This window comes from Bos mutus, chromosome 10 (assembly GCF_027580195.1).
Source record: "Bos mutus isolate GX-2022 chromosome 10, NWIPB_WYAK_1.1, whole genome shotgun sequence".
NCBI lineage: Eukaryota > Metazoa > Chordata > Mammalia > Artiodactyla > Bovidae > Bos > Bos mutus.
The window spans coordinates 78,299,050-78,324,950 of NC_091626.1; the positions used below are offsets into that span (position 1 = coordinate 78,299,050).

The 25,901-nt window shown below is 40.4% G+C and overlaps 1 protein-coding gene and 1 non-coding gene across 4 annotated transcripts in view; both read right to left on the reverse strand.

Moving 5' to 3' along the window:
* Positions 1-2,288: 2,288 nt before the first annotated feature.
* Positions 2,289-25,901, reverse strand: part of FMN1 (formin 1) — a 467,756-nt gene continuing 444,143 nt past the window's right edge. For all 3 annotated transcript variants that reach the window (XM_070378266.1, XM_070378268.1, XM_070378267.1), the window contains 2 exons: positions 11,956-12,040; positions 2,289-10,799 (listed from right to left, as the gene is read on the reverse strand). In XM_070378266.1, coding sequence (XP_070234367.1) covers positions 10,755-10,799; positions 11,956-12,040 — 130 coding nt within the window. In that variant the 3' untranslated portion in view covers positions 2,289-10,754. The remainder of the gene's footprint in view (positions 10,800-11,955; positions 12,041-25,901) is intronic.
* Positions 14,499-14,571, reverse strand: TRNAC-ACA (transfer RNA cysteine (anticodon ACA)). The gene has a single exon. It is a non-coding gene; the product is annotated as a tRNA-Cys (tRNA).

Here is a 25,901-nt window from a genome sequence, read left to right on the forward strand (position 1 = left end):
CCTGTGAGCGCATGCCCCGCAACAAGAGATCTCACGTGACACAACACAGATCTGCAACTAAGGCCTGACGTGGCCAAATACATATTTTTAAAAATTTAAAATAGATAAGCAAAAGGGATTTAAGGTATAGCACATTATCTAATAATCTATAATGCAATATAATCTGCAAAAATGCTGAATCACTATGTTGCACACCTGAAACTAACACGATATTGTAAATCAACTATACTTCAATAGTAATGGGAGAGAATGCCTGCATTCAGAGGAGTAAGACAAACATTTCTGTGCTGTGATAGGCGGGCAGAGAGAAGATGTGGGGAAAACAAGTAGGGAAAATTTTGAAAATAATCTGAAATTTAATTTTACAACAAAAATAGGAATAAAACCAAATGGAAAGAACAGGGCAAGTTACTGAGGCAAACTGTATTATCCAAAAATGGTTGTACCAATAAATTTCTCATCTCACAAGCTCTTCCTATAGTATTGACATTCCTCCATCAGGAGGTGAGTCCTTTTTGTCCATTCCATGGGAAGAACTTCATAAATGCCTCAATCAATAGATACAATGAAAGTAACTTTAAAGCCTTGGTCAAAGAAAGTACTACCTATTTCACCTTGGACATTCAAGCAGACCTGTAGAAACAAAGGCCCTGAGGCCCCCAGCCTAGAGCCACCAACAGTTTGGCAGCCAAGTGAGTCAGCCACCTTGAAGGCTTATGTTCCAACCATCCAGATGACTGTAGACCCAATGGATACAGCACTAAAACAATATGAGATTCCAAGTGAGAATTGTCCAGTTGAGTTCTTCTCAAACTAACAAGAACCATGAAAAATAAGTGATTATGGTTTATTAACACTGAATTTGGGGTATTTTGTCATGCAGCAATTGATAACTATAACGTTACCTTATCTTACCTTTCGTCCTCACACAATGATGGGCATGAAGCAAACCTTACCTGGAGAAGACTTAGAGGCATACAAGCAGGCGTGGCTGGTGCAGGCCAACATTAATGTCTTATTTCCATGAATACATCATATCCAGGTGAAAGGAGACAGCTAGACTCTAAAGGGGAATAGTTAGTCCCAGGAATTTATGGCCTATTAGTTGGACCATTGGCATACCTGGAGTATTTAAAGAATAGGCAAATATGTATACTTAAAAATTCAACAGGTACCACTATGCTCTGCAAGGGAGAGTAAATCTCAGTAAATCAAAGAGGAGATTCTTCCTAAGGTGGAATATTTTTCCTAGGTCTTTATGACACAGAAGTCTTCAACCTCTACTAAGTACTTTAATTCAAGGTACAACTTTAATAATGGTTTCTCCAAACCCTTAGGAGCATTTGGACCCTACTTTCCAAACAACAGTTCTAGAACATTTCTCCATAATGGGGTCTTTTGAAGAAAAGAACTTAATGTGATGAATGAGTTGAGCAGGTAGAAGGGCTTTGGCCTTAGGGTCAAGAGATGTGGATTCTAGTCTTGATGTATTTACTAATGCTGAGTATAACTTTCAACAAGTCCCTTGAATTACAGTGGTTTTCAACTCTGTGAAATGGAGATTTTTATCCAGTGTCCGAAGATTTTTGCAGCTCTATGACTCTAATTTTAAAGCTCTCCTAGTGATAAAATGTCTCCCCAGATGATAACTATGTGTGTTCATTAAACCCATTAGGGCATATTTCAGCAAACTTCTAGAACTCAAGAGTGCATGGCATTCAAGTATACTGAACAAATGAATCAGTTAAACATGCAATCACAAAGACTGCTCTTCTATTTCACAGAGCAGTGTTTTGCTGAAAGTCTTTTAGTTTTTTCATAAATACCTGCATTTATCTTATCATCTGCCTGAAAAGAATTTGAATGTTGTATTTAGTGTTAAAATACGATTATATTTCTGTTCTGTTTCCATACTCTACCAATTCATAACACAAAATCACCAATCCTTGTGGTTCTCCACCCCACACCCAACCTTGGGCAATTTATGTTGAAGCAGAGTTGCTTTCAGGTCAGTACGGTTGAGACCATGCTCGGCTGGGTTTGCCTGTTTGGTGTTAGCCTTGAATGCCTAGCCAGATTTCCCACTGTTGGTGTGGAGGACAGAGGAGAAAAAAGAAAATGCAGATGATGGACTTACCGAGATCCAGCTTTTGTAGTTCAGCAGTAATGCTACCCTCAAGCAGTAAGGCAAGTTAGAAATGATTGTATTCTCCACATTATAGCACTGCTGGGATACTATCTTAAATGCCTCGTGGAAACAGATCTGTACTGCACACCAGACAGACATGAAACCAGAATTTATTAAAATACCCTTAGCATATTTACAATTGGAAGCCATGAATGCAGTTCTCTGCAAGTTCCAAAAAAATAGAATTCTATCTCTTAAAACAAATTAAGAGAGGTATCAACAGTAGGATAAATATAATCTATCAGAGACAGAGGTCTTTGAACAGACAATCTACATTTTCTAACCAATATATATACACTGTGTACAAAAATACAATTGATGTGAGGACCAAGTAGTGTCAGGAAGGAAAAACATACACACACACACACATATATTCATTATGTACAAATCCATATTGATTCCTTCACCTTTTCTTTTTAAAAATAAATACTTTATTTGGTTTGCAAATAACATTTACAAGTTCAACTAGCGAGCATTTCTCAGTTTTGACAAAATTAAATATGCAAAAAAATTAGAAATACATATTTTTAAAAATTTAAAGGGAAAAAAATACCTGAATCCAATTAGCTTATTAAAAAATATCCACGAGTGTATAATACAAGGTTTCACGTCTTTAAAGTGCCTTCTCATTTCTCAAACTGTCTTCATTATTGCATAAAAAACCCTTTAAGATTACATCTACAGATTGGTCTAATAATTAAACAGAAAAGCCAACTTTTTTCCAGGTCAAATGGTTGAATATTTAAGATACGCTTAACTTTCTTTTTAAGTGCTTTCAAGAGGGTAAGTTACTGTTGATCTGAAAATAACCACAAATTGTCAACATCCTGACCCAGCTTCGTGAAGATGTTTGAATCATGAGTAGTAGTAAGAACCGAGGGGCAATAAAAAGCCTATGATTCAAAATATTTGCACAGAATTTAGTCACTTTGTCCAGCAGCACAGAGATTCAACACTGGAGTCTTACGCATCATAGCTGGTGACCTGGGCTGATTTATACATTTATCAAAAGAATGGTCCTTCCTTAGACAGTTGTAAAGTAAAACTCTCTGGGAAACTGAGAAGGACTGGAACCACCCCTCTTCTCAAGCCTCTTAAAATAAAGTAGAATAATAATAAAAAAAGAAATGTATTTTCCATCTCTTTTATGGATTTTTCCCTCTTTGCTTAAGTGATGAGGTGGTGCTGACATTAACAAGAAGCAGTCACAAGGCTGTGTCTCTCTTGGTGACAGCCGAGCTCCCTGTCCACAGGGCTGGGGGATGGAGCATGGGTGTGGGGCGATGGAGTGAGGGCTCAGGGGCACTTCAGGTGTCTGTGGGGGAAAGAGGGACAGAAAGCTGGGTCCTGGAGAAACAGTAAAGCGAGGCAAATGTCACTGTAGGATGTGAAGGAAGGGGACACAATGCAGAAGTACTGAAAGGAGAAAAATGAAATGAAGCTTGATGCCAAAATGAATTTTAAACAGGCAGTGAGGAAACAGGAAGGTTCATGGATAACTGATCCCATGGAAATTAATCTGAAATTCAATGAAGTTATTTCAGCAAGCACAGGCCAGTCCACTGGTATGTATCTGCTTTTCCAGCACACTGTCAAGCATGGACCAATAGGAGATACTGGGCACTCCCACTGCCCTCATACATATGCCCTGAGCTTCTGTTGAAAGGCTGCCCATGATACAACCATGGCAACAGTCACCAGCTCCCTAACAATGCATTATATCAGCAAAACATTACACCCTGGCCTTGTTCAAATTTTCCTTTTCTACTGTCTATTTTTCTCCATCATCCCATTGCTTGCAATCTCATAACACCAAATGAAGACACATAACTGCATGGATCAAATTAATTTTAGGAAACAGGGTCAAGGGTGTTGCTAAGAAAATTAAACCCTAAAGGTCTTGAAATAATTTACATTTCTGTTAGGCCTGATTCTCATTAGGACACTGACTGACTTCATTTGGGTTCTGGGCATGCAGGCCAGTACTGACTTTCCAGGCCAAAGCACGATCCCCTAAATCAAAGTCCAGGGGCACTCTGCTTCCCATGCTAGTCTAAATTAAAACTCAACGAGAAGGAAAAGACTATGATGAATCAATGACATATTTTCTCCAAAGAATCTTAAAAATTATTCAATTTCTAATTTTAAAAGTTTCTGTCTTTTGAGGAATATCTTCGATTGTTTCTTTAAAGAGAAGTCCTTTTTTCTTAATGCTTATGTTCTTCAAAGATTTTACATCCTATTAATAATAATCACATTATTTGCATCTTGAGAAATTAAAAAATTGTAAAATTAATATTTGGTATGGACTTAGCCCAAAATCCCATGTGTGACACCCTGGGCTAAGAGAATGGTCACTAGACTTTCCCCTCTTACCCATGGATTTGTTTCTAAAGGAAATGGACATCTTTAGAGGATTTTGCAGAGGGCGATATGAGTGGGTTGACACTTCATGCCTTGGTGGTCAGATGTGAAGGAATAAGATTATAGATAGGAACAAGTTGCCAAGAACAAAGGGGGTAAAATGAGCTACTTACAGTTTGCTGACATCTATCTAAGATGTATAGATTATAAAGCTCTTAATCTCTTATGGGGACGACAGTATAATCTTTGTATGCTATGTACCCAATTTTATATACGTCATGGAAACCTGGAATTCAAAAATCCATCCCAAGATATCCCAGAAAGCTTTGCATTCCTAAACACACCTATCAACCACGTCATGGGGCAGTGGAGGGTAACTTCCTTTATACTCAGTGGTCCATGGGACTAGCCTCTCATTCTAGAAAGCTGACCCAGGTGAATAAACAAAAATACATTTGTTTCATGAGACAAGAATGGAAGCAAGTCTTAGAAGAGAACAGGGAAAGAAAGTATGTATAATTTTGCCAAAGATGTTGATAGACCTCTGGGAATGCATGCCTGAAAACATTAGATTTCTTACTTGATATACTAACTATAAAACACTGCCAGCTCACACTATATATGGGGAGAAGTACTCATTCTCTTTTAAGACATTCTTACAGCTTCAAAGACAGAAGAACCCCTTGGTGTCTGCACAGGTAGAATTTAGGCAAACAGCCTACAAAACAGCTTAAGGGTGGTAGAAGGTTGCTTATTCCATGGAGAAGAAGGCCAAATTGCTGTGGGAAATTGGGCTCATTTGCATTTTGCTCACCCAGTGCTACTGAATTTCACACAAAGCATTAAAACAAAAACAAAAACAACAGCCCACAGAAGTCTATGAATAAGCTTTCAGAAAAGGAGATACAATGGCGATTCTTAGTATATTTAAGAAAATATTGAAAAATAGAAAGTTATATGAGATGGAATGTAAAATAATGGCTTTAGCTACCACTCTATATAAAAACTTGAGATTAAACCAGTCTTTCCCAGATTGTAGCATGAAGAAGATATTCATGAACAAGTACTCTAGAGACATAATACGCAAGAATGAGTTTGAGCTCTGGCTAATGTGAACCATCATATCAGAGAAGGGAGGACGAGAAGAAAAAGGTCCTCTATGTTACTATTTATCACCAGGATGACTGAGAGAGGAGCTGGGGGTGGAGAGGTAATGAATCCAGAAGCTCCAGTGAGGACAGTCTGACCTACTAGATGCGGCTTTGCCCCGCTAATCTCTTCATTGGTAGGAACCTCATGGGCACCTTAAGAGACAGAGACACCTTGCTGACATTTGCATATCTTCACATTTCCAGGTCAGCTGTCAACTACAAAAACTTCTCAAATGCTAAGTTTATATCACAGGGTTGATTAAGGGTCTTGGAAGAAATAAAACTACTGAACTGGCTTCCAGTCTGACATGTTAATAATACTCTGGAATTCACTACTTCCCAGCAAAGCACTGATCTGGGAGGGTCTGGTAGATTGCCTGCTCCCTGGGAGGGGAAATGAAGAACTGTGAAACTAAACTTCAATGCCTCTAACAAGGTGTCAACAACCGACGGGTTTGCAGACATGACACAAAATGAGCCTCCGAGTCACATACAGCGGTGTAACTGAGCCCAGTGATGCCTGGATTCAGTCACTAATGGAGTTATAAATACAATTATGTGCGTCTCAAGGAGCCAGACCCGCTGAGGCCTGTGCCAAAAGGTGCCTTTAAATGACTTCTGCACCAATAACAGACAAGGTTCCGACCAGCCAGACTGTCTCTCTCCATAGCTGGAAAATGGAAATATGTTCAACAAAGTTATTTACATTTTGGAAAAGTTAAAAACTAGCCATTCATTTCAAATACTGTAAACTTGTCTGCACAGACTTGTTTCTCTTGTAGATTTCTTTATGATAACAAAGTAGCTGACTTGAATGAAAGTTCATTTCTTTATTCAGTCCACCCTCTTTAGCTGTGTTTCTATGGTAAAAACCTGATATATGAAGTGTGGTATTCATGCTTTTCTGGATGGTCCATCCATTTATGAACTGCTCTTACAAGAGAATCAGAGAAAGGAAATTTTAATTGTCTAACACTTCTTTCTCTACATACCACTTCTCTTTGTATGTGATTTTTCCAAAAATAAATTGTTCAGAGCAATACTTCACTCTCTTGAACCCACTATGAAAATTGCCTGGTTTAGGCTGAAGTCTCAAGTGGGCAGTTAAGAGCTTTACTTTGTCCACACTCATCAGTCCTCACAGCTGTTCAAATTCTTATATGCTTAGGACCTCTACAACCCCAGGTTTCACAATATGTCCTTCTTTTGTGATTCAGGAACTAATTAATTCGTTGACTTCCAAATCTGCTGATGCTTCTTTTCCCCTTCTACCTTTTGGTCTTTTTGTTTTTAAATATGAGAATGGGCAAGATCAAAGAAAAATGAAGCTCAAACCTAGTGGAGAGTTCTTGTTAGCAATTTTTAGACTATTTAAACTAATTATAGAATTGGATATTTGATATTTGCATCAGTTATTTTGGGGGTAAAAGCTATGTTTTTTTTGACTTCTTCCTCCTCTTCACACAGAAAGCTCCAATTTGGTTTTATCTTTGTTTGGCAAGGGTGGCAGTACTACAAAACAGACCAATTTAGAACATCAGGGAATGAAGTTCCCATGTCAGTGTTACAGTCTGGTTATTGGGAAAGAGCCCACAGGTCTGCAACGCTAATTCCCTTTCATATTCTGGCTGACTAGGTGCTGTCTGCTGTGTGCAATGATCTATGTTAGTGACACCAGGCAAGAATGAAATAGAAATAAAATATGTTGTCCAACAAAGAAGTAAAATTAAAATTTCCCCATGCAGATGGTATAATCTAGAGAGAGATGTGTAATCCCAGTCCAACAAGCAAATCTTTACCAAAAATACACTTACATATCTTTTGATACATCTGATCACGGTCTTGGAAGGACTGTACCAATGACTTCTTCACCTTGCTGAATACTACCAAAGAGTTTTATTCCTTCCTTTAATTTCTCCACCAGCAGCATATGAGCATTTGGGAAATGCCTTTCCTTACTGTACTTATGAGAAAAGGACGTGCCTAAGAGCGGTTGAGCAGGTGTGCAGCGTACACTATTCTTACCGGGAAGAAAAGAGGACTGAAGACCGGGGTCCAATCTGGCATCCAGTTTCTCATCATGTTGCCCACTGTTTTGGCTAAAACATTTAAAGATGGAAGAGCATGACTGGATCTCTTTATTCTACTTCCCAGATTTCACTTTTTCCTCCATAGTTCCTGGGTAGTTGCAATGAATGTTTAAAGAGATTTCATAGACATCAACCCAAGGATTCAAAAGGTAACTTCTGAGCAGCAGGTGTATCACCTGTGACTCCTGGGCCTTGCCTATCATCATATCATTCATTTCTTCTTGGCTACCTTTTCCCTTCACCGTGTCTCCGTCCATAAACTGCCTCTTGGGTTAAAAAACCATATAGCACACCTCCGCCTCACTTGACCCTCAATACTTCATAGGCCTGTTTTTCACCTAACATGTTTATATAATGCTTTTATGTCATATATGATATACTTGTGTGCTTGATGATTATGCAGGTTATGCAAGAATCTGAACTGCTATCCACTGTGCCCTCAGCTTCAATGAATCTTAACTAGGCAGAGATGATATTGTTATAAGTTAAGGTTTCTCTGAGTCTGATTAGTGAGTCAAATATGTCTGGTTAAATGCAGGGTAGAAATACTGGCCACTGTCCCTCTTGTGCAGGCAGGGCTGGGCTAAGAACAGCCAGACATGCCCCAGCTGCTAACTACTCACCATACCCCAACTACTTAACATACCCCAACTACTTACTCATGAAAAGTTTAGTGACACCTGCTATAGTTAACACAATCTCAGCTGCATATTGGATAGGTGATTCTCTCAGGGCCTCTGGGTTGTTTAAGGTGATCCACCTTGGACAAAGTCTTGTGAACTTTTACCAAGCATCAGGTCAAGTTACAAATGAGGGCACCGTCGCACTGCAGTCCACATGCGGACTTGGGAGGGGTGTCCAGATGCCGAATGCAGGATGCAAATTGGGTGAGTCATGGGGATCCTGCCACGGTGTCTTCACACATTAACAGTACATTGGACTCCCTAGGTTTTCCCAACAGAGGTAGGCAAACTTTGCTCTTTAGAAAAGGTTTTATTTTACTGCCAAATTCCGGTCTGTCTGCTATAATGAAATCCAACTTGAGCGTGGGTAAAACAGGCGCTTTTTCTTTTGTCCGTTAATACTAGAAGGACTGTCACAGAGTACAGGGTAGCTGTAAGTAGGATTTGTTTCAAATTGAGGAATTTCTTAGGTCCTCACCATTAAGTGAAAATGAAGAGAAAAACAATCTAAGAAAGCAGTAAGAAAGGCTTGCTCACAAGCAACTATTATTAGCCATATAAGTTCTTACCAGCTCTTCTGTTTTGCTTGTCTTATTCTTTTATTTTTTTGGGGAAAAAAACAAACCATGTTATTACATTCCTTTTTTTTTTTTAATTATTAGAAAGATTGGCTAGCACCTGCAGGAATATGGCCTTGTGACTAGATTTGATCCTGACTCTGCATTCCTGGGCATTGTATTAGGATATGGTGCTGCTGTAATTGGCTGTATCTATTATGGGGTCCCTGTGGGGGCTGATAACTAGCAGGCAGGTCCTGGGTAGACACTCAGGTACCTGGCAAGGTGAGGGATTCTGGCAAGATGCTGGGGCAAGGGGCAGCTCACACATGACCAGCAGATGGGGAAGGGTGTTAAGGTTTCTGCTCTTCTTTAGATGGTCTTCCACCAGTTGGGAGGAGAAAGCTTGGACCTCTTTCCTTTCAAGACTGAAACCTGATAGGCTTTGATCCTTACCTCAGTTCACCCCAAGTCTCCTCTCTTCTCCTCTCACAGCATAGGAGAGTGGCGAGAGGTCCAAGGTGGTTTTCCTGTGACTCTAGAGGCAGTAATCACACGGGCTTCCAGGGTCAGAAAAAACTACCTATTGAACTCAAAATTCAATATCAATGTAATCACCCTCTTCCCATTTTGATGTAAAGAACTTTTTTACTACCCTCTCTTTTTTGGACATTAAACCCCCCTGCTTCAACCATAGGTCACATGTCTGTCAGTCAAGGTCATGATAAACAGCTCCAAGTAGCATTTGCTCTCCTGTCTAGACACTGCCTCCCAGGGTGCATGGGAGAGGTCCAGCCACATTCAGTCCCAGAACCTGGTGTACAGCTCAGCTGCAGTTCAACATGGTGTATCCACTCATAGATGATTTGAGGTGTGAAATGAACTCTGGCTGATACTGGGTCACTCATCAAAGCAGATGCTTTGACCCCAAGTCTGTTGCTGCTCAGTTATCATTTTTTTTTTTTTTTTAAATAAGGGGTAGAGAATTCCTAGTGGCCTAGGAAACCTCAATGAACTGATATGAAAACAGAGGAATGGGTCTTGCTAAATGGCTAATGCCAACTACCTGTATTATAATTTGTTCTCCAGAAAGAAGTTTATGACTATTTAACCTCCTTCTCCATCCATGTATAATTCCATGTTCTGTTCTTTCTAACACGTGAAAAACAATGAAAAAATAACCATTTCTTGAGTGTGGGGCATACAGTCTTGGGCCTCTTAAAATAATTCTGGTAAGTCTCAACATTTTTGGCAAGAAGGGTGCTTCAGGATCTTGCTGCAATAGAATCAAAATTAAGATCAATAATCAAACCAGCAGGCTTGATTATTGTAAAGATCAAGGCTTGAACTTGCTCAAGGCAGCTGTCACAAAAAATCCATCTCTTCTTCTGTCACAAGTTTACATATATCATGCTTGGGTTAGAAAGCTTGAGGTCCCTGATTTAAAAAAAGAAAAACTCAAAAATCTTGGTAATTCTCTGGTCTTGTAGCGAAGGAACTTTGGACCTCTAGAAGAAACAGTTCTCAAATACTTTTTCAGCAGCATTTCATTGTTCCTATGGCTTAACAAGGGGCTTCTTTAAGAAGGCACAGGGTTCTCGGAAAGAGATGAGCAAAATAAACATTGAGTGACGTATCTTTTGAGGGCTTCTTGTAGCACCGGTGTTACAGAGGGTCATGCGGGTGCTATGCCTCACCATCACTGCTCTCCTGTGTCTGTGTTAGTTGGTGCTCACGCTAGCTTCCTTCTGACGCAGTCTTTCCTTCTGTTATTTGAGACAAAATTGAGTTTATTATTATTCCTTTTCCTAAATTTTCACCTTTCTCAAATTTTGATATGTTTCTCAAATGTTGGTCTATGATGCTGAATAGAGTTGTACCAAATGCCCTAGAAATGAGAGGATAGAGGCCTGGGGAATGAGCAGTGGATAACGAGGGAAGAAGACAAAAATCTGAGTTGAGCCCACTGCCACCAAAAATATAGATACACCACATAAAGATGAGTGTACCAAATACACCACCAAATGGGCACAGAATGTTTCCATTCAGGTAGGAGCTCTGTAAGCCAACCATGGCTGTCCCTGATGAAGTCGTATAGCCCTGACTTCCCCATTTCTCATTCAACATTTGCTGAGCTGCTGATAGGGTTGTTAGGAGAACACTGTCGTTGGTTAACAGAAATCATCTCACTTACTGACCACTTAGATGGTCAAAGAATTTAAAGCAACTGGCAAAAGTACTAGGGAAGAATGAAGTAACTTCACAACTGGTAAAATACAACTAGTAAGTGGCTAAGCTGGGACTTGAACCTCTATACCTTGGGTTCCTAACCATTCAGCTATTCCAACTGTATCGTGGAGATTCCTTGTGATCAGTATTGCCAGTGGGACTGTGGAGGACAGCTTCCCTTCCTGGCTAGGAAGACACACTACTAGTCTGCTAGTTTCTATCCTAGGGCGAGCAATCAGGGGACCAGTCAGCAGTCTGAGAAGTGGTCTTAGGTAGGCTGTATCTTTCTGCATCTCAGTTTTACCAACTAGCAAAAGAGGCTACTCCCTGCCCCTCTCTTTAACAAGGAAAAGGAACTGGTGAGGGCAAAATTCTCCATCAAGTTCAGGAAAAGGGTACTTTGAGATGAAGGGGATCTTTGTGTGAGGTGCAATGGGCAAGGGTGTGAAATGGCAAGTGACTACATTTGGTTTATCAGGAAAGGACCCTGTTTGAATTTGCTAGAAGAGCACACAGGGCTGGGTTTTGCTCCTCACCTATGTCCTTTCTCACCATGTGGTATCCTGGGATGGGAACTGAGAATATATACACTACTCATCCCTCTGAGTTTTATCCTTTAAATTTAGGCCCACTCCTGGGTGCACCTCAGGTATAGTGAAAAGTCTTGAGGTTATGATGAAAAATGCATCTCACCAGACTAGCCGTGGGGTTGATTTTCTTTGTCTCCACTTTCTTCTCTGCTGTTAACTTGCTGACTGATTCCTGAGCCATTTTCAATCTGAAATCAAAACAGGGAGTGGGGAGGAGACAGGAGGAAAAGAAAAGAGGAGAAAAAAAGAAAGAAGAAAAAGGTCAGGTTAAATAGAAATCCAAATGCTGCTGAATTAATCAGTTAGCAGTCTGAAATATAAGGGGTGGCTTTTCCAGTGCTTTTCATGATTAAATTCAGACTCTGTGAGGGTATCTCCTCTTGGGTATCAAAACTGATCTTCCTTCACTGACTGAGAAGCTCACTGAGATCTGCTTGGGAAATCTGTGCTTTTGTGACCAAGGTAAGAGTTTCTGATCTATGGAATACTGGATGGACTCCCTGTACTCTAAGGGCACACCCCAAGGCTATCTGGCTTGTGAACCACTTTATCCTATCAGCAGACAGGATAAAGGCAATCTGAAAAACTAAAATTTTGGAGAAACATACAAAACTGCAAATATTAAAATCCACCAGAGAGTTCCCTGGCTGTCCAGTGGTTAGGACTTGGTGCTTTCACTGGCTGTCAGGGGCTCTGGTTCAATCCCTGTTTGGAGAACTAAGATCCTGCAAGCCATGTAGCACAAAAAAAAAAAAAAAATCCACCAGTTCACATCAAGAAAGTCAAAAGCCAACCTACAGAATGGGGAAAATATTTGTAAATCATGTATCTGATAAAGGACTTACATTCAGATTACATGGATAGCTTACAAACTCAAATAAAGAGACAAATCACCCAACTTAAAAAATAGGCAAAATATTTAACTAGACATTTTTCCAAAGACAGATGGCTCATAAGCACATGAAAAGAAGCTCGACATCATCAGTCAGAAAAATACAAAGCAAAACCACAAGGAGATACCACTCCTAGCCCCTAGGGATGGATAGAATTAAAAAGAAAGACAATAACAAGCATAGAGATGAGGATGTGAAGAAACTGGAATCCTTATACACTGCTGATGGAACTAGAGAATGGTACAATCACGTTGGAAAACAGTTTGGCAGCTTTTCAAAATGTTAAACATAGTTAGCATATGACCCAGCAATTCCACTACTTGGTATATTAATATATGTATACCCAAGAAAATGAAAATTTGTCTATAAAAAATATACATATGAATTTTTATAGCATTATTTAAAATTATTTAAAACAGCCAAAGTAGAAACAGTCCAAATTTTTGCATTAGCTGATAAATGAATAAACAAATGGTAGTATATTAACACAACAGAATATTTTAAGGAATGAAGTACTGGGCCATATTAAGGAATGAAGTGCTGAATGAAAGCTACATCATGGATGAACCTAAAAAATCCATTTTCTTAAGATAAATTAAAGAAGCCAGCTACGAAAATCCACATATTATATGATTCCATTTACATGCAATGTCCAGAGTAGGTAAATAAAAGAAACATGAAGTAGATTAGCAATGCCAGGGGCTGGGGGCAGTGGAGAAGTGGGAGTGACTGCTAATGAATAAGGGGTTTCTCCTAAAACTAGGTATCAGTGATGGTTGCAGATCCTTGTGAATATATGGAAAACCACTGAATTGAACACTTTCAAAAGGGTAAATTTTACAGCATGTGAATCATATCTCAATAAAGTTGTTATTGAAAACCCAATTCCACAACATGACATTATTTCTTACTCAGCTTATCAATTCAACACGGCAGTATTTCTCAACCATCAGATTGGCAAATCTAACAGAGAATGTCAACTGACATTGAGGACAATAATGGGTAATAGGAACCCAAAACATGTATGAGGGTGTGTGAATGTACACAGCAAGCTTTGGCAGCATCAAGTGAAACTGAACACATACATACCCTATGAGCTATCCATTCCTCTTCTAGGGAGATACCCAAAAGAAAATTTTAAAATTAGACACAGGGCTTTCATTGTTGCAATATATGCAATAATGAAAAATTGAAACAACCTAATAATCAGGTTCAAGAGGAACAGGATAGATGATAAGAGCAAATAGTAACAGCTGACATTTACAGGGTGCGTACTGTCTGCTAGGTACTAGTCTCCCTGCTTTATTTGAATTAAGCCATTCAATTCTCCCAGTAGCCCTGTGAGATGGAAACCTTCACTGTTTGCATTTTATAGGTCTTAAGCACTGTGTTGTCCTGTGTGTGCTCGGTTGTGTCCAACTCTGCAATCCCACGGACTGTAGCCCATCAGGATCCTCTGTCCATGGAATTCTACAGGCAAGAATACTGGAGGGAGTTGCCACTGCCTATTCCAGGGGATCTTCCTGACCCAGGGACTGAATTGGAGTCTTGGCATCTCCTGCACTGGCAGGCAGATTCTTTACCACTGAGCCATCTGGAAAGCCCAAGCACAGTGCACACACACACACAGAAGTCGCTCAGTCGTGTCCGACTCTTTGCGACCCCATGGATTGTAGCCCACCAGGCTCCTCAGTCCATGGGATTTTCCAGGCATGAATACTGGAGTGGGTTGCCGTTTCCTTCTCCAGGGGATCTTCCTGACCCAGGGATCGAACCCGGGTCTCCTGCATTGTAGGCAGGTGCTTTACCATCTGAGCTACCAGGGAAACCCATCAAAAACACAGAAGAGTAGTAGTAAGTTTCAAAAGGATGCCAGTTGAGATCTTTTATAGATGAAATCTACTTCCTAGAAGTCAACTCGCCAATTATATGCATAGCTGGAGACAAGAGTTGCCAGTCCAGGTTTGATGCACGATACTGGATGCTTGGGGCTAGTGCACTGGGACGATCCAGAGGGATGGTATGGGGAGGGAGGAGGGAGGAGGGTTCAGGATGGGGAACACATGTATACCAGTGGCGGATTCATTTTGATATTTGGCAAAACTAATACAATTATGTAAAGTTTAAAAATAAAATAAAATTTAAAAAAAAAAAGGTCCAACTGGAAAATATCTCGGGTACCCAATTAGATCCAGTTATTCTGCGTCTGTGGATTTAAAATGATCATCAGTGATGCTTATATATTATATTCATTTAACAGAATACAGTAAAACTGTGAAAATGAATAAACTAAATCTGTGGACGACAATTGTGGATATCAGAAACATGATGTTGAAAGAGTGACAGATTCTGAAGGGTGAGTGAGTGAAGAGGCCATCCAGCCTGGTGGTCAAGTGCTCAACTCCAGAGCCGGACTAATTCCAGCTTAGAGTGGGGATTAATTCTCAGCCCCACTACTTATTAGCTGTGTGACCCTGGGCAAGTGACCTCTCTGTGCACCTAGAAAAGGAGGTAACAACAGTGTGGGCTATGCTGAGTCACTGAAAGGACTGAGAAAGCGCTGCTCCAGGCACAGTGTAACCACGCAGCATAGGTTCACTAGTGCTGTTACTGTGTGTGCGTTATGCTACTTTGTGTAGACGCTGGGGAGTAGTGCCCACAAAAGACTGTTCACAGATGCCTGCACCTGTATGTAAACATCTATTTATACTTACATGCAGACTGGAAAGAGACTAATTTCATGATAGAAGTTATCGCTAGAAAGATGAAAGAAGAGAATGACTTTGGGAGGTGATATGTCTAAAGGAGAAGAGGGTGGCAGAGGATGAGATGGTTGGATGGCATCACTGCCTCAATGGACATAAGTCTGAGGAAACTCCTAGAGAGAGTGAAGGACAGGGAAGCCTGGCGTGCTGCAGTCTGTGGGGTCGCAAAGAGTCAGACACAACTTAGCGACTGAACACCAACAACAAACGTCAAACAGAATTCCATTTTTATCCACAACATTTCATTTTCAATTATAAAATCTTAAAGAATATGTGGCAGAATGTTAACAATTCTAGGTGGTGGGAATATGGGTGTGTTGCGATCTTTAATATGTTTACTTAAAAATTTCTTCAGAAATGTTTTATGTTTTTGAATGTCTGTGTTTTAAATGTCTGTGTTTTAAAAATGTCTTCACATCAAAGACAAAAAAACGAACATGCTTTTTTTCAGGGCCTCAAATCTGAATCTTTCACTCATTACTAATCCCATACTTGCTTAATACTGAAGAAGTGGCTGAGCGCCTTAGCTTGTTACTTCATTTTGCACAATTTGTTTGAAATACACACTTCATAATCCAATCTCCCTGCCCACATGCACAAGTTAGTTCAATGAATTCAACATGCTGACTTGTGCATCAGAAAAGAAAAATGAGACAAAGATGAGCAATGTTTTATGTAACCCAAGAAATGCATCTGCAGAGCTGCCGTGAGAACAAGCTCTGGCATAGGTCTGACATATATACCACACTGCCTACTAAACTTTTCTGCTTGCAGCAGTAACTGTCACCATACCCACATAAGAAAAGAATGCACCAGAAGGAGCAAATCCTGTTCAGACTGCATTGGAGACCAATCAGTAAGGGATCTGCAATCAAGATGAGGCTGTGGCTTGTAGCACCTTCTTTCCTTGGTTTTCTCCAGCAAGATTTGTTTTCAACAAGAGCACCTATTGTTCATCCTTTAACCTCAATTCCAATGGAATTGCTTGGAATTACTATTCCTCCTGCAGCTCCCTAACTTTTAGGAAATTTGGGGGTCATCTTTTGCCTAAGTAGTTCCTTTTCGCCTTAGGATTCTGATCTCTTCTCCCGGAACTGGTCTTCTACCATGATGCAGGCTCAGCATTGCCTCCCCCGATTCCCGTATTTCTTAGTAGCTCTGCAATCACTTTCCATGTTCTCTCCGTATCCAGGGGTGGCGGTGGTGGGGGGGATGGTGATTGGAAAAGGGGAATTAGGTAAACTGGGAGATAACCTAACATCCTGTCCCCACTGTCAACCATTTCCTATTGCTCTGTGACTGTTCTGTAGACTGAGGTTCTCATGCACACCCCAGGTTTTCAAGGACAATTCTGATCTCGGTGATTCTATCTTGCTTTTCTCTAAAGATTCTCATTCAATTATGATGTCTCCCTTTCACAGGGCACTCTAAAAATCAGAAAGGACTGAGAGGAATCAAAGCTTGGTGCAAAGTAGCTTCAGCATCAGTGAGGCTTGATTTTAACTCCAACTCTGCCAGTTATCAGACAACTTGGAGTGAGTTAATCAACTTTCAGTTTCTTTATATATAAAATGGTATGATATACATACGTATTATATGTGTGTGTGTGTGTGTGTGTGTGTGTGAGTCTGTGTTAACTGCTCGGTCATGTCCGACTCCGTGACCCCATGGACTGTAGCCCACTGGGCTCCTCTGTCCATGGAATTCTCCGGGCAAGAATACTAGAGTGCACAGCCATTCCCTTCTTCAGGATCTTCCCAACTCAGGGATCAAACCTGGGTATTGTGCACTGAAGGCAGATTCTTTACAACTTTAGCCACACAGGGAAGCCCCCAAACAAACAAAAAAACAACAATCATATATGAAGTGAAGTGAAGTCGCTCAGCCGTGTCTGACTCTTTGCGACCCCATGGACTGTAGCCTATCAGGCTCCTCCGTCCATGGGATTTTCCAGGCAAGAGTGCTGGAGTGGACTGCCATTTCCTTCTCCAGGGGATCTTCCCTTACATGGTGTTACTGTGAGGATTAAATTAATTAACATATCTAGATCAAACTGCCAACATCCATTGGATCATAGAAAAAACAAGGGAATTCCAGAAAAACTTCTGCTTCATTGACTATGCTAAAGCCTTTGACTGTGTGGATCACAACAAACTGTGGAAAATTCTTTAAGGGATGGGAATACCAAACCACCTTACCTGCCTCATGAGAAACCTGTATGCAGGAAAAAAATTAACAGTTAGAATTGGACATGTAACAATGGACTGGTTCAAAATCATGAAAGGAGTATGTCAAGGCTGTATATAATCACCTTGCTTATTTAACTTATATGCAGAGTACATTATGCAAAATACCCGGCTGGATGAACCACAAGCTGGAATCAAGATTTCCAGGAGAAATATCAATAACCGCAGATATGCAGATGATACCACCCTAATGGCAGAAAGTGAAGAGGAACAAAAGAGCCTCTTGATGAAGGTGAAAGAGGAGAATGAAAAATTGGCTTAAAACTCAACATTTAAAAAGCTAAGAACATGACATCAGTCCTATCACTTCATGGAAAACAGATGGGGGAAAAAATGGAAACAGTGATAGACTTTATTTTTTGGTGCTCCAAAATCACTGCAGACAGTGACTGCAGCCATGAAATTAAAAGATGTTTGCTCTGTGGAAGAAAAGCTATGAAAAACCTAGATAGTGTATTAAAAAGCAGAGACATCGCTTTGCTGACAAAGCTCCATATAGTCAAAGCTATGATTTTTCCAACAGTCATGTATGAATGAGAGTTGGGCCATAAGGCTGAGTGCCAAAGAAATGTTGCTTCTGAACTGTGGTGTTGAAGAAGACTCTTGAGAGTCCCTTGGACTGCAAGGAGATCTAATCAGTCAATCCTAAAGGAAACCAGTCCTAAATATTCATTGGAAGGACTGATGCTGAAGCTGAAACTCTAATACTTTGGCCACTTGATGCGAAGAGCCAACTCACTGGAAAAGACCCTGTTGCTGGGAAAGACTGAGGGCAGGAGGAGAAGGGGGCAACAGAGGATGAGATGGTTGGATGGCATTACTGACTCAATGGACATGAATTGAGTAAACTCTGGGAGTTGGTGATGGACAGGGAGGCCTGGCGTGCTGCAGTCCATAGGACTGCAAAGAGTCAGACGTGACTGAGCCACTGAACTAAACACTTAATAAAGGATAAGCATAATGGAATCTTCCATCACAGAGATAAAGGAACTCTTGAAGAACGCATGACAATAGTTTCTGACTATAAATAATACTAATGGAGCTGCTACTAGCTAAATACTATCTTGCAATAATACTATTTACATGTGTTCTGAAAGCAAACCAAATCAACTAATGCTATTATCCAGAGATTCAGCAAACCAAGGAACTCACCTCAACTTCTTCTGATCTGAACACAGATTTTAAAAGTCATAATGAGAAGCTATACTTTGATACAGACATGACATACGTTTCTCAACCAAATAAATCAGTTCAGTTCTGCTCAGTTGTGTCTGACTCTTTGTGACCCCATGAACTGCAGCATGCCAGGCTTCCCTGTCCATCATCAACTCCTGGAGCTTGCTCAAACTCATGTCCATTGAGTCAGTGATGCCATCCAACCATCTCATCCTCTGTTGTTCCCTTCTTCTCTCGCCTTCAATCTTTCCCAGCATCAGTGTCTTCCAATAAGTCAGCTCTTTGCGTCAGGTGGCCAAAGGATTGGAGTTTCAGCTTCAGCATCAGTCCTTCCAATGAACACCCAGGACTGGTCTCCTTTAGGATGGACTGGTTGGATCTCCTTGCAGTCCAAGGGACTCTCAAGAGTCTTCTCCAACACCACAGTTCAAAAGCACCAATTCTTTCACACTCAGCTTTCTTTATAGTCCCACTCTCACATCCACACATGATTATTGGAAAAACCATAGCTTTGATTAGATGGACCTTTGTTGGCAAAGTAATGTCTCTGCTTTTAATATGCTGTCTAGGTTGGTCATAACTTTCCTTCCAAGGAGTAAGCGTCTTTTAATTTCATGGCTGCAGTCACCATCTGCAGTGATTTTGGAGCCCAAAAAATAAAGTCTGTCACTATCTTCATTGTTTCCCCATCTATTTGCCATGAAGTGATGGGACTGGATGCCATGATCCTAGTTTTCTGAATGTTGACTTTTAAGCCAACTTTTTCATTCTCCACTTTCACTTTCATCAAGAGGCTCTTTAGTTCCTCTTTGCTTTCTGCCATAAGGGTGGTATCATTTGCATATCTTAGTTACTCTTATTTCTCATGGCAATCTTGATTCCAGCTTGTGCTTCATTCAGCCCAGCATTTCGCATGATGTACTCTGCATATAAGTTAAATAAGCAGATTGACAGATGCACTCCTTTCCTGATTTGGAACCAGTCTGTTGTTCCATGTACAGTTGTAACTGTTGCTTCTTGACCTGCATACAGATTCCTCAGGAGGCAGGTAAGGTGGTCTGGTATTCCCATCTTTTGGAATAATTTTCCACAGTTTGTTGTGATCCACACAGTTAAAGGCTTTGGTGTAGTCAATAAAGCAGAAATAGATATTTTTCTGGAACTTTCTTGCTTTTTTGATGATCCATTGGATGTTGGCAATTTGATCTTGGGTTCCTCTGGCTTTTCTAAACCCAGCTTGAACATCCAGAAGTTCATGGTTCACGTACTGTTGAAGCCTGGCTTGGAGAATTTTGAGCATTACTTTGCTAGCGTGTGAGATGAGTGCAACTGTGCATAGTTTGAACATTCTTTAGCATTGCCTTTCTTTGGGATTAGAATGAAAACTGATGGGGTCGCAAAGAGTCGGACACAACTGAGCGACTGATCTGATCTGATCTGACCTTTTCCAGATAAATAAGTAAGAAACTATTTCAATTTCAAAAGAAGATTGAATCTATTTCCTCACAATTTTCCCAAGTTTCTTTGATGTAAGTATCATAAATAAAATTTACATTTCAAATTATAGAATTTATGAGTAAATATATTTTTTCACGTTAACCTTGTTTTTCTCATAACCAAAATGACACTTGTTCTTTATAGGAAAATTCTATATTTATACATGGAAGGATTATATTTTCAAATTATTCTATATAATTAAAAGTATAAAGAAAAGGCAAAACTTACTGGCCATTTAAATGCTTTTCTGAGAATGTAATTAAGACACAATGGGACAGTTAAGAAAAATTATCATATATAAATCTCTCAGCTAGACAGTAAGATACATGAGAGTAGAGATTGTGGCTATCATTTTTATTGCTGTGTTCCTAGCCCTTGATACAGTAGCTGGCACACATTTACATGCCATAAAGAGACCTACAGAACAAATTTTTTAAAAAATCCTTTACTTCCTTAAAATACTGCTCATCTGAATTTTTTAAAATGCTGAGCCCTCGAGGCTGCCTAGGCACACACACGCACAGTTGCATGGGGCTTCTTCATTTAATGCACTCCCACGTTCTTGAGATTCCCAGTTTTTGAACAAGGAGCCCCGTAAATTATAAGGTTGGTCCTGTCTAAGACTTTCTAGGACATTTAAGGTTATTTTATTAATAAAATGGAATGTTTTCCAATCTTTTTTTTCCACTGCACATTTATTACATAAAGAAAGAAATCTGGTTGGATAAAGTTCATACCTCCTGTCAAGGTTAATTTATTTCACTGTGTTGCAATCATGTTATGCACCTGTTTTTTACACAAGACCAGAGACTGAGCGACTTCACTTTCACTTTTCACTTTCAGGCACTGGAGAAGGAAATGGCAACCTACTCCAATGTTCTTGCCTGGAGAATCCCAGGGGCGGGGGAGCAGGCTGGGTTTATCGTGGGCTGCCGTCTATGGGGTTGTACAGAGTCAGACATGACTGAAGTGACGTAGCAGTAGTAGAGCTTATCAAAAGCAGGGGATAGGACTTTACCTTCTTTCCTTCACATTTTACACTGTAAAATGGCATATAGTATGTGACCGTAAGACTGAGTTAATGAATTAATAAATAATTATAAGTCATTAACCTCCAAACTGTAAAAACTTAGGTCTCAAGAATGGTTATGGGGAAAATATTCAAGTCCATTCTGGCGCATGAAAATATAAAGTCACTTTCTCTCACCATAACATCACCAATACTCAATGCTCAATGACACCACCCTTATGGCAAAAAACAAAGAGAAACTAAAGAGCCTCTTGATGAAAGTGAAAGAGGAGAGTGAAAAAACTGGCTTAAAACTCAACATTCAAAAAACGAAGATCATGGCATTGGGTCCCATCACTCCATGGCAAACAGATGGGGAAACAATGGAATAGTGACAGACTTTATTTTCTTGGGTTCCAAAATCACTGCAGATGGTGAGTGCAGCCATGAAATTAAAAGACGCTTGCTCCTTGGAAGAAAAGCTATAACCACCTAGACAGGATATTAAAGAGCAGGGACATTACTGTGCTGACAAAGGACTGTATAGTCAAAGCTATGTTTTTTTTTTTTTCCAGTAGTCAGGTATGGATGTGAGAGTTGGACCATAAAGAAGACTGAGCACCAAGAACTGATGCTTTTGAACTGTGGTGCTGGAGAAGACTCTTAAAGAGTCCCTGGGACTGCAAGGAGATCAAACCAGTCCATTCTAAAGGAAATCAGTCCTGAATATTCATTGCAAGGACTGATGCTGAAGCTATACAATACTTCCGCCACTTGATGCAAAGAACGGACTCACTGGAAAAACCTTTGATGCTGGGAAAGATAGAAGACAGGAGAAGGGGACAACAGAGGACGAGATGGTTGGATGGCATCACTGACTCAATGGACATGAGTTTGAGCCAGCTCTGAGAGTTGGTGATGGACAGGGAGTCCTGTGTGCTGCAGTCCATGGATTCGCAGAGTTGGACATGCCCGAGTGTCTAAACAACAACAACCATGCTCAAAGCCAATCCTGCAAAATACAGACCAACAAGCTCTCATGAGATTCTCTAAATATCCTTTCCATTAGAGGGCAATGTTAATGGTGGAGGGCAAGGCTATTTGTCAATAGTTTTTGTATCATATGATATGAAACTTAATTCTGACCAGCTAGCTATGTTACATATATTGTCATAACAGAGCATGTAGGCAGGTCTTGAAAACTGCCTTGACCTGACAAGAGATCGATTTTTTTGGATAATTGGTCGGTCAGTCAGTTGGTCAGTTTGCCTGTCTGTCTCTCAAAAATGTCCTTTAAAAACTCTGTTCAAAGTGTCCTATACCTGCTGAAGAAGTGACAGCAGCTGCTGTCATTGATCACACTAAGTTCACTTCAATATCAGTGTTCTGGTCATCATGTGGGAAGAAACTGAAGAGAAGAGGCCGGCAGTGTGATTGGCCAAGGGGGATTTAAACCAATGTAAATCCAGTTTCCATCAACTCCAGGAGGTTTAAACAAATGTGAGCTAGCGTGGGTAATACAGAGACTTCACATAGAATCCAAAGTTCTGGCCTCCCTTAGAAACCTAGAAGGTACAGTAACACTGAGTGGCACTTGACCGTGACCACACCTCAGTCTGCAACACTTGCCATCACTGCCCGTCCCGTGCTCAGCCCTGAGGCTGTGAGGTGCTGCCAGCTACCAGCTTGTTTGCACTTACCTGGCACACTTCAGTCATTTTTGCTGCCTGCCTGGATTCTCTAAGCTTCCAAGTTTTGGTCAGAAACTTGCTGGAAGGCTACTGTGATCGTTTGAGAGCACAGGGGCGAGGGCCTAGATTACTAAAATAGTCTTTGAAATTATCTAGTTCCCTCCGATAGATCCTACTGATGAAAATGATATCAATGAATAACACATCACTCTAAGAATGTCATCACCCTTCTCAAAAAAAGTCTCAGTGATGCCCAATCAACCACAGCCAGGGTAGCAAAGGTTTCCTGTAAAGAGCCAGACAGTCAATAGTTTAGACTTTGTGAGCCATAGGATCTCTGGGACTACTCTGTTGTAGCATGAAAGGAACCCTACAATGATGCGACTGAATGGCAGTACAATGCTGCATTCTAAGAAACGGATTTACAAAAGCTGGCTGTGAGGTGAATTTGGCCCTCAGGCAGTAGCTTGCTGCTGTTGTTTAGTCACTAAGTCGTGTCCAACTCTTCTGCGACCCCAAGGACTGATGATGTCTGTCAGGCTCCTCTGTCCCTGGAATTCTCACATCAAGAACACTGGAGTGGGCTGCCATTTCCTTCTCCAGGGATCAAACCTGCATCTCCTGCTCGGGCAGGTGGATTCTTTATCACTGAGCCACCAGGGAAGCCAGAACTACAGTATAGGATCCAGAAAATTCCTTACTCTGGCAATCAATGCTCCCCCTGTTTTAAATGTAGTTTACTGGTCTATCTTACCTTTTCAGACCCAGATCTAGTTTAATACTATCCTTGGGCAAATCACTTAACCCTTTAGAGCCTCAATTTCCTCATCTGTTAAAAGTGGAAATAGGGACTTCCTTGGAGGGCCAGTGGTCAAGACTCAGGGCTTCCACTGCAGGGGGTGCAGTTGTGATCCCTGGTTGGGAAACTAAGATCTAGCAAGCCAAAAAAAAAAAATTTTTTTAAATGGAAATAGTATCACACCTAAAGAGCACAACTGCTATGAAAACTGAAGAAACATATTACCTATGATTCCTTATCAAGCATCCTTTCCTTCCCTTCCCTTCACTCCATGTGTTCCTGTCCTGGTCAAACTTCTCACTCTTCTTTGTACCAAGGCTCTTCTCTTCCCTGCATCTTGCTCTGACTGTTCCCTCAATGACTTTTTACTCACTTCCATGTGTTCAAATTCTTCCCATTCTTCTAGTCCCAGCTTAAGTGCCAGCGTCATGAAAGCTTCCTTCATCTCTCTTAGTCAGAAGTAATTGCTCTTTTCTCAAGCAAAGGGGCACTTTGCCCCTCTCTTAAGGCACTTAGGAACTTTTCCTCTTAGGACTGGAGAGGTGTCTTATTTCCCTTAAACTACTGGAACCGCTTGAGGACAGTCATTACGCCTCTGCATATCTGAGTGTCCTCCCTGATCCCACATTCAGCAGTGCCAGGCACCAGTCAGTTGTTAGCAAACGTCTAAGTGACAAATGACTTGCACTGACAGTTTTCACCCCCTTCCTTAAACAAGCCTGTTTAGTAAATATCCAGAAGTTGTAGAAAAATTATTTTCTGCGTTTAGCTTTGGGGGAAAAAATAACACATAAAAGCATTTAAAAATCTAGCTCCAGTAAATGTAGCTGGTTGAGTCCTATATACGGAAAAGGAAAGGATGCTCAAGGCCACCCAAATGTGCTAAATATTTATACGTATCAGATTATGTACACATTCCAGGATTCCTGAAAGTATCCACACTGCTTTGTCCCCAAGGAGATTGAGGCTCCGTGAGGTTATACAACTTTTCCCAAGTCTGGAATCTGCCTCTCTCACTTACGAGGTAAGAACTTTTTTGCATTCATTCAAAGAACTGGTTAGACAATTTCTAACCTCCCTGGCTCCACTGCTCATGGACTTATTTTTGGTCCTGGCCTAAATCTTGGTTCTATTTTTGTTTCTTGTCTAAATATTTACTCTATCACACACAGTTGCTCATGATTACTCATAGGAGAATACCTAGACTTGATTTCAAAGATTACATCTCACACCCTCAAAAAAAAAATCTGAAATATAGGGAGAAAAACAACCAACAAGTTAGAGAAAGAAAAGAACTACTTTGAATTTACAAATGCCTTAGTAAAATTGATTTTTGAAACCTTTTCTTCCTTTTTGTTATAATGTATCTCTAGAGACTTATCGAGGGCCCCAGTAAATTTCAGTTGCTGTCAAAGTTTACTGGGGAAAGATGTGAATATGAGACAGGGTGGTGACATGTGTCCTCTGACAGTCCTGCTCAGTCTTAATTCCATAGAAATAATTCACAACCTTGGATAGTTGGGGAGGGAATTCTGCTTCTACTCCTTGGTTGAGGAGGAAATTCTGCTTCCATGTAGAAAGCGCCAAGAAAATATTATTCCCATCCTAAATGAAAAGATCTGAATAAGGGACAATTTCATTCTTTTTCTTTAACCCATCAGACAGCTGGGATCATAAGGCAGTTGAGGGAACTGCATTCCAAAGAGTGATATGTCTTTCCATTCAAAGGCTCAGATTCTCCATACTACAGCCTCCTTTTCTGGAAGATCTTAAAACTGGGCATACTTTGGAGTTTCTACAGGCTAGATGTATAGAAACATCTTCATTCAGCTTCATTCCTGCAGCTGAATGAAACCAACTCAGAACCCAGACTTTTGTGAGACTGAAGAAGATGTCTTTATTCTTTTGACATCTAATTTTTCATTGGTTCACAATGTACAAGGCAGAATATACTGAAATCATCCTGAACTTTA